We start from the raw sequence: 9,846 nt of genomic DNA, 5'->3' as shown, positions 1-9,846 counted from the left end.
CAGCAATACCCCAGTCCCTAGCACCTGTCTTAGTCAGGGTTTTATTGTTGTAAAGAGATACCATGACCATGGCAACTCTTATACAAAGGTTTCATTGGGGCTGGCTTACAGTTCAGAGGTTTAGTCCATTATGGTTATGGTGGGAAACATGGCATCGTGCAGACAGACATGGTGCTGGAGAAGGAGCTGAGAGTTCTATATCTCAATCTGTAGCTAGCTGGAAGAGACAGTGATACACTAGCCAGGTTTGAGCTTCTGAAACCTCAAAACTTACTCCCTAGTGACACACCTTTCCAACAAAGCCACGCCTCCTCTAACAAGGCCACACCTCCTAATAGTGCCACTCCTTATGGGCCCATGGGGGCCATTTTTATTCAAACCTCCGGACTGGGCTTTTGCAAATCTGCCTATTGAAGCTGACTGAGGCAAGGCACAAACTAGAAAATAGTTCTGTTCATGGCCCAGAAGATTTGCTCTTACCTTTATTCTGTCCTGCCTCTCTGGAGGTCACAATCTACACTTAATTGAAAGGGAGGGGAAGGACATGCAAATGAACTCTGTAAAAAGCAGTTTACATTAGCTACTCTTTAAAAACAAAAACCCAATCAGAAAGCATCCCTGTTTTGACGATCTCAACAACTTCCCAAAGTAGATAACATAAAATCCACTCTCCTTACCAACGCTCACAAAGCCCCCCGTGAAACCTTCTCTGTCATGCATTGTTCTGGGCTTTGAAGATTCAAGGGTGAGGTTGACAAACTCAAAGCCAACTTTTAGAGAGTTTGGAGTCCAATTAATGAGGCTGTCAAAACATAAAATGTCAACCATCAAGTACAAAATGACAGATTGAGTCTGTGAACAGTAGAGGAAGTGCTAACAGAGAGAATAATGAGGAGAGGTTGCGGCAGTTTGAGGAATGACAATTTTCTTATGTGTAGTTGGAGGTAGTTGAATGGGGTTTCTGGATGGTGTCTGTTGTAATCCCAGAAGAGGAACGCCTTGACCATCTCAATAATAGGCAAATTCCTTCCCCAGGAACCTCTTTTTTATAAAAATGTGTGTATGCCTGTGCTTGTGGGTCTGCACAGAGGCCGGAAGAGAGCAACAGATCACCCAGAACTGGAGTTACAGGCAATTGTGAACTGTCCAGCATGGGTGCTGGGAACGGAAGTAGACGTCTAGAGAGCAGTAAATGGTTCTAAGCGCTGAGCCATGTCTCCAGACGCCCAGACCCTTTAATACAGCTTGGGTAGACAGGAGATCTTCCAATTGTCACTGGGTCTTGTGTTAGTGAAGACACAGAAGCCTGGGAAAAACCAAACAAACATGATATCAACGGTTTCTCAGCCACCAGTACTCTATGGCCCGGAAGCCATTTTGTAAGCCCAGGGGAAGCATAATGGGAACCTCAAACTGAAATCCACATATACAATTTCAGTATATCTACTAAGTACGCTTAACAAATGAGAGGAAAATCAAATTCATTTCATAATATATCTTCCTTTACCCAGTAAGTGAAAAAAAAAAAAAAAAGGAACCAGTTCAAGTACAAAAAATCCACTGTGCATTTGATTCACACTTAACATCTCAATTAGGACTAGGCACACTTCAAGTGCCCCATAGCCACATGTGACTAACTATGGGGCGCATAATTTCAAACCAGCTCCTTTCTCTCCCTCTCTCCCTCCCTCTTCTCTCCCCGTAGCCCTGGCTGTCCTGGAACTCATTTCTGTAGACGAGGCTGTCCTCGAACTCAAGCTCCTGCGGAGCTCTGCCTGTCTCTGCTTCCCCAGTGCTGGGATTAAAGGCATTCAACACCACCAACCGGCCAACTTCAATTGTCTGTGAAATGAGAATGAAAGAACAAAAGTGCCAGTCTCTGGAAGCTCTGTAAGGTTACCCACGAAATGCCAAGCACTCTGCTCTACTCTTGGATAACGGCCTCGCTTTTCGGTTCGTCCCCTAAGTATCCGCCCCCTTCCCCGCCCCTTCAGGATACAGGCGGAAGCAGAATTGTCAAGACGCGGCGTGCTTTACGGCAGCGCGTCCTTTTACGGCAGTGTGGCGGGCTCACCGGCCACGCGCTCTTTTACTCTATTGGTTCTGGGGCCTGGCGCTTTACGGCAGTGTGTCAGGAAAAGCCTCTGAGCGGCCCGTGGTTCTGGAGTTGAGTGGAGGCAACCAGGGTACCCTGTGCTGATTGGGTCCGGAACCATGGACGTGGGCGAACTTTTAAGCTACCAGGTAAGAGCAGTTCCCGAAGCCGGAGGGCTCCTCATCCTCGCTCGGGTAGCAGGGACAGAGTCCCGTCATCTTGCCTCCCCTCGGTCCCTGGCCCTCACTTCTCATGTCACCCGGGCTTGCATCCTGTCATTGCACTTCACTCCCCTAAGCCCTCTGGACCCTTTCGACCCCTTCCTTCTCCAGACCTGAGCCTTCTGATCTCTGTTCCCCACCCGGTAGCCTTCAGCTCCTCTTCCGTCTCGTTTCTACCAATTCACAGGGCTTGGGGAGACAGTTGTGGAGAACACTGTTTTTCCCTCGGTGTTGAGCCTCAGTTTCTTTCTTTCTTTTTTTTTTTTTTTTTTGGTTTTTCGAGACAGGGTTTCTCTGTGTAGCCCTGGCTGTCCTGGAACTCACTCTGTAGACCAGGCTGGCCTCGAACTCAGAAATCCGCCTGCCTCTGCCTCCCGAGTGCTGGGATTAAAGGCATGCGCCACCACGCCCGGCTGAGCCTCAGTTTCTTTACCAAGTGTCGGTGTAGCTTTGGATAAGTCTTTCTCCCGTCACGGAGTCTCAATTCTTCTTTTAAAATCTATAAAGTGGATATATGTGAAAGGTCATTTGAAAGTGCAGAAACCTGTGCCCACGTTCCCCGCTATTGTTAAGCCGTTTGGAAGATGGAGGAGCATGGAATGGGTCGGTAAGAGACCTCTCGACCTCCTTGCTCAGGGTGCTCGTGGGGAACGGGTGACCCAGAGAGAAGAAAGGACTCGCTTGAGGTCACTCAACAGTTACAAAGCTCAAGTGTCCAGACTTCCAACTCAAAATTTCCTCCCTCTTTTGACTGCCTAACGAGGCTTCTTGTGTCCATCTTTGTTTTCATTAGCTGCAATAGGCGTTGGGACCCATAAACTGTAATTATTCTGAACTAGGAAGTACTGTAATTGTAAATCACACTTCATTTTAAAGACTTATTCTGAAAAAGGTAGTATTTTTATATTGATCACAGATCCTTGATCATATTGATTGAGTATGTATGAGGCCATAATATGATGGAGCAGACTTTGGGTGATGGGTGAAATAAAAAGTGGGTAAGCCAACCTTATCCACTTGCATTTTGTTCAAAGTGTGATGTTTTAAAAGCGATAGCTTTGCAGTCGAGAGTAGGCAGTGAGAACCTGTGAACTTGAGTTTAAAAGTGATAGCTCTAGGCCGGGCGTGGTGGCGCATGCCTTTAATCCCAGCACTTGGGAGGCAGAGGCAGACGGATTTCTGAGTTTGAGGCCAGCCTGGTCTACAGAGTGAGTTCCAGGATAGTTAGGGCTACACAGAGAAACCCTGTTTCTAAAAACAAACACACAAACAAAAAAAGACCCAAAACAAAACAAAAACAAACAAACAAAAACCCCAAAAACCAACACCACCACCAACAACAAAAAAGTGATATCTCTGCAGGCCAGAGTAGGCGGTAAGAACCTGTGAACCTGAGCTGTTAGCCATGGCTGCCTTGAATCTCAGTGCCTGAAAGTTGAGAGGCAGTGGCCAGTGGGTCATTGAGTTCCAGGCCAGCCAGGGATACATAGTGAGACACCCCACCACCACTACAAAAAAATAAAATAAAATAAAAGGCCTGGATTTGGAGCCCCAGGTTGCCTTCCATGTCTTTTTCCTTACTAACTAGTTGTTGTAATCTTGAACAGAATACCTCATGGTACCTACCTTATGGTTGGTTGTGAAGAAATTTCTCCTTCTGTTAAGAGTCTCTTAAGAAGCTGGTGCCTTTAATCCCAGCACTTGGGAGGCAGAGGCAGGTGGATCTCTTTGAGTCCAAGGCTAACCTGGTCTACAGAGGATAGCCAAGTCTACACAGAGAGACTCTGTCTTGAAAAACAAAAAAATAAAAGCAAACCAAAATGAAAGAACAACAACAAAAAGCCTAGCTATGTCTGACGGTTGGTGATTCACACCTTTAGTCCCAGCATTTGGGAGGAGACAGAGGCAGGTGGATCTGTTCAAGGCCAGCCTCGTCTACAGAGTGAGTTCCAGGACAGCCAGGGTCTCACAGAGAAATCCTGTCCAGAAACCAAACCAAACCAAACCAAACCAAACCGAACCGAACCAAAAGAAAAGAGAAAAAAGAAGCAGTGTTAGGCCAATGTTTGTTGCAGTTAAAACAGCCCATAAATACTAATATTGGTAGTTATTTCCTTTAGCCAATATCTACAACACTGATCCCGTAGATGGAGACTCCAGACCTGATGAGAAAGAATACATAAGCAACAGATAACAGATGCAAGGCCATAATCGTTTTCTCTTTAAGATAGTCTAATTGATGATGGAACAAGAAAGGTGGTGGGAAGGTCACTGATGAGTGCTCGTCTGGGAGTTCTGGGCTGGCTAGTCCAGTCCATTGATTCAGATGTGGAGCAGCACTACCAGAAGGGGCCCATTCTTTGGTTACAGATATTTGTTGACCATCTACTGTGTACAATGTACTTGGTCCACTGAGCATATGATGTGGAAAGAAATGAGACAAGGCTCTTGCTTTTGTATGAAAAGGCAAATATGGTGGGGGAGTCACCAGAGAATTGTCTCGAAAAACCAAAAAAAAAAAAAAAAATAACTGAGGAAGTAAACAAGAACTTTAGATGGCTGGATGTGTTGTGAGGGAGTGCAGCAGGGTCCGCCGTGGACGTGTGAGCATACGTGGTGGCTGTTGTGCACATGGCTAGTGCACGTCGAAAGGGGGGCCCATCTGCATCAAGTTCTTTCTTATGTGTAAAGTGCACCCTGCATCTCACAGCTTTATTGTGGAAAGATGAAATATCTTACTTTTTTAATATGGATTACATTTGATATACTGGATTAAGGATAATAGATTATTAAATTTAAATTTTGTGCCTACTTCCAAGTTTAATCTTCTATGTAAAATTTGTGACTTCTGCTGTATTTCTGTAGACCAGCGCCACTGTAAATAGCTCCTTTTAGGGTCTCTGTAGACTGAGTGATCAGGGAAGGAGTCTGATGAGCCAGCATTAGTGCTCTGAAGGTTGAGGAGCCGGCATATGACAGGGCAGAATAGTGAAGGCAGGAGCAGCAACTGTGAGTGCAGGCCTAGGCCCATTAGATGAGTAGAGAGAAGAGCCGTGTAGCCTGAACTTGGTGAGTGAGCAGGACACCAGAAGGGGATGGAGCTGGAAATGTTGGCAGACTGCAGACCGTGTAGAACTTCCTTAAAAGCCTTTGCATTTAGAGAGGTGATACAGATGTCTTCATTCAACCTACCTGTTTATAACTTACTAAGAACTCAGATCTGATAGACAGACCCAGCTAAGGTTTCAAACCAGGGCCGTGACTGACAGGCCAAGGCAGTGACTGACATGTCTCCAGAATCTTGGTCTTGTAATTACAGCTCTGTTCCTTTCATCAGGGTCTACCTTCATTCCTATCTGAAAAGGTGGTAGTCTAATCTAGAATCTGTAGTCTAAATCTATAGAGTCTAATCTAGAATCAGTCAGACATGGCCATCCTCCTGTGGGAAATCTTAAGGATGAGATGAGCCTATAGAAGTGAAAGTGCTTTGAAGACAGTGATAATCTTACACAAAATAATTAGTTATTTATCTGCCTCTTCACTAAATCCATATAACAGTCTTACCAGGAACTAACTTTCTTTTCTAGTCAGGATCTTATGTAGAACAGGCTGTCCTCAAACTCACTTTGTAGCCAAGGGTGACCTGAATTTCTGACTCTCCTGTTCCACCTTTCAAATGCTGGAATTGCAGGTGTTCACCACCACACCTGGCTTATGGTATGCTTTGGACAGAGCCAGGGCTTCATGAACGCTAGGCAAGCACTCTACCAAGCGAGCTACATCTCTAGTCCAGGAGGAATTCCCTGGACCCCACAGAGTCTCACTATATAACCCTGGCTGGCCTGAAGACCAGGCTAGCCTCAAACTTACAAACATTTGCCTGCTGCTTGCCATTGCCTTTGGAGTGCAGTGATTAAAGGCTTGGCCATGTCCGGTATGAGGAACTGTTTTAATCTCTGATTTACAGTGGGAGAAACAGACCTAGCCACTGAAGGTACCTAGCCAGAGAGTGCTCAGGCAGTCCTATTCTGTAGCTGGAGCTCCTGACTGTTCTGCTGGTCTGTCTGCTGTGTGCCAGAGGCAGAACTAACGTGCTTGCAGATAAGTTGTCAGGTATGGTTGTCAGCACATCCTCCAAAGGGAGATGGTGTGACTGCTTCATGGAAAGGGAAACTGGAGCTAGGGAGGCAAGTTTCCTGTCTGTGAAACTCACACAGCCAGGAAGCAGTAGAGCCAGCACTGAACACCCAAGCATGTTTGCCATTTTGAAGAAAGCCTTTGCGTTGATGTGCTTATGTAGAAGAAAGCGTACATTGTAAGCACTGTTGCATATAGTCAGCACTGGCAAAGCTGACTGAGCACTGAAGCTCCCTGCGTGGGAACAGAAGGGAGCAAAGCTATCCCATTCCCAACTCAAGTGTTTGCTTGACTCAGTGTCCTGAGAGTTGGGGGTGTGCATTTGGGGTGATGCTAAAGCTGGTGGTCAGGCACTGTCCACGAAGGCACCCTGGTCTAGACTCATCTGCATTCACTTAAGCTTTTCCCAGTTGAGACGACCCTTGCTTCTCCTGGGCACTGGTCTGCAGGCTTTTCAGCTTAAGCTGTACTTCTTCCCTGCCACTCAAAAATGGAGAGCAAATCACTTAATCTCTCTGGGCCTCAGTTTCCTCCTATGCCTAATGAGGGGATTAAGTATGACTCTCTCCGAGGTCCCTAGTAGCTTTAAAATTCTGCTATACTAATTATTTAGGCCAAGGACTCCAGAGAGTCCAGTAGCTGAAAAAGCCTGATGGGGTAGAAGAAGTTGGGGCTGGAGACCTGGGAGATTTGGGTTCTAATCCAGCCTTTATCAGCACTTATCTGGGTGACTCAGGACAAGTCACTTTCCCTCTCTGCACATCGTTCTTCCCATCAGTTGTAAAGCGAGGAGGTCAGACAGTACAACTTCTGGTTCTTTCCATTCTGAAACTCAGGGTCTAAGGTGAGCAAGAAGAAGTATCATACAGCAATAGGAAGTGTTTATTAAAAGTTTAACAATTTTTTTAGCATGCTTATTAAATTTCATTTTTGGGGGCAAGTCAGTGGGAAGATTGCAATTTTCTGCTGAGATTGGTTCTTCTGGTAATAGGCAGGAGAGCGCCTCAGTGCATGCCTTCTACCCTTGACAGATGTTAACAATTCATTTGAGAAGACAGGAGAATTACAATGTGGACAGGAGGTGGTAGGGAAAGTCTTAAAGAGGAAACCAGTTATGTTCCCAATATGGAAATGCACTTTTTGATGCCTTCAGGCTTAGACATCTCATCAAGAGGTGTGCCCAGCAGTAGCTTGGCAGAGAAGTTTCTGCCGCATAGGCGCAGAGCTGAACTCCAGGGCACTCTCATTAATACTCATTCCACAGATGTCTGGGAGAAAGTTCTTACCTCTGAAGTTTTGCAATAAAGAATTCATTTAGTTCAGATTGGCTCGGCGGGAACGGCTGGCTTTGCACCACCAGAGGAATTCTCTTTGAGACAGATTGGGGTCAGGGACCCTTGGCTTGGGTGATATTGCAGACACCCACTCCCCCTGTCAGATGTGGGTAATATCAGCATTTTCTTGGATTGGAGGGGCTTCTACCAATCTCTGTTTTGCTCCTCTCTCATTTCTTACTTTTGAAATAAATTTTAATGATAATGATAATCAACTGTCAGAAATAGTATGAAAGATTTTGAGGTGAGGAAAACCATCACCCTAATCTAAGGACTATTTTTTGTTTTCATAGTCTCCCAGTTTGAGTACCTGTAAGTATTGCATATGGGCTCTTTTGTGTTGTTTATTTTAATTAAGCATGCATTTCTTTTCTACGTAGCTTTCATGCTGTTCTCTAACATATGTGAGCTTTTGTTTGAGTAATAGACAGTTTTCCCCTCCATTATTTCTCCTCAGTTGGATATTTCGGTAGTATTCAGGTTTTTGTTCTTGGAGGTATATTGTGTGGAGCTTCTTTGTTCAAGTGGCATTTCTCTCTCCCCTTGTCACTCATAATTACTTCGTGCTATTTCCTGAGGTAAGGGTCACATGTGTTAAAATCATTGAGACCTGATCTGGGCTTGAAGAATTCATGATATGAGATGTGAGGTGGGCATTTAAACACCTCACTGTGTGTAAGTATCCCGGGAGAACTGTGCATGGAGCAGTTGGATAAGCTCAGGGAGGTGCTGGATCAGAGGGCGTGGATTCAGTTGGGTCATTGAGAAAAGAGAGGGCTTAGAATCCCAGCCCTGTTGGAAGAGTCTGTGGGTGGCAGAGGAGGCTGGGAGGGGTCAGCTGCCAACTGTTAGGAGCAAAGTTGTGTGATGGGTGTTCAGGGAATTGGGGGAGTAGCCAGAGAGAGTGGGGTCCCTTTAGCTGCAGGGGCAATGCGGCCAGCGCTCATGTGGGGCCACCCCTTCATTCAGCTCCATGCACTCCTGTTTACTGCAGTCCTGATAATACTGCTTGTAGTGACTTATATTTCTGCCATTTATCTAGTAGGCACATAAAGCGCTAGCTCAGAGTTATTGAGCGAGTGTATTTTTCTTGTGCATGTGTATCATTTGTACTTCTTGCTACCTGCTTCCCCTGTTAAAACAGTTTGTAATTGAGCCTTTTCAGTTTTTGTTTTTGTTGTTCTTGGGCGTGTAAGACACATTATTGAAAGTCTGAACTCTTGAGTTCAAAATGCATCCTTCATTTTTGTGGCAACCTCATGTTATGTTCTAACCCTGAGAATATTATTCTGATCATACTGAAAGAGACTGCTTTTTGCATGACAGCTTCATGCTTTCCCAGGTTAATTTTGTTAGCAAGCTGGCTATAAATAACAGGTAAAGAGCAAGTTCCACTGGTGTTCCTTCCCCATTTATTTCCTCTCTCCATGTTTTTTCCTCCTGCAAGTTCATTTCTTCTCACCATGACTTCCTCATCTGTCTTTCCTCCAGCTCATTCTTTTCACAGAATATACAGGATGCTCCTGTGCCCCCTGTAAATTCAGGGAGGCAGCCAGCATATAGCAGCATGCCTTACCCATCCTCAGTGCCCAGTAATAGTTGTTTGGGAACGGCTTATGTATTAATTTTTTTAATGCTGAGATCAAATACTTGACAGAAAGCAGCTAAAGAGTGCAGAGGTTTGTCTTGGTCACAGTGTTAGGGAATACAATCTATATTAGTTACTCTCCTGTTGCTGTGATCGAATCCTGACAAAAAGCAACTTAGGAAAAGGTTTCTTCTGGCTCACAGTTCCAGAATGTAGAGTCCTCCCTGGTGGGGAAGGGATGCAGCCAGAGCATGAGGCTGCCAGGCAGTCAGGGAGCAGAGTGGTCACATTTCCTGTGCACATGGGCACAGAGGAAGTGCTGCCAGGCCATAAACCCTCAATGCCCGCCCTCAGTGATGGGCTTCCTGCAGCAAGGCTCTGCCTTCTAAAGGGTTCATAACCTTCCCAAACAGTGGTACCAACTGGGGATCAAGTGTTCAGACACTGGAGCCTTTGGGGGTCACCCCTCAT

At 45.6% G+C, this 9,846-nt stretch overlaps 1 protein-coding gene across 1 annotated transcript in view; it reads left to right on the top strand.

Moving 5' to 3' along the window:
* The first annotated feature begins 2,105 nt into the window (after positions 1-2,105).
* Ctnnbl1 (catenin beta like 1) overlaps positions 2,106-9,846 on the top strand; it is a 158,884-nt gene continuing 151,143 nt past the window's right edge. Inside the window, exon 1 of the mRNA XM_085832700.1 lies at positions 2,106-2,244. Coding sequence (XP_085688826.1) covers positions 2,215-2,244 — 30 coding nt within the window. The 5' untranslated portion in view covers positions 2,106-2,214. The remainder of the gene's footprint in view (positions 2,245-9,846) is intronic.

This window comes from Mus caroli, unplaced genomic scaffold, assembly GCF_978045245.1.
Source record: "Mus caroli unplaced genomic scaffold, Mus_caroli_1 scaffold_2, whole genome shotgun sequence".
NCBI classification, from domain to species: Eukaryota; Metazoa; Chordata; class Mammalia; order Rodentia; family Muridae; genus Mus; species Mus caroli.
This window is presented reverse-complemented; position numbering and strand designations above follow the sequence as displayed.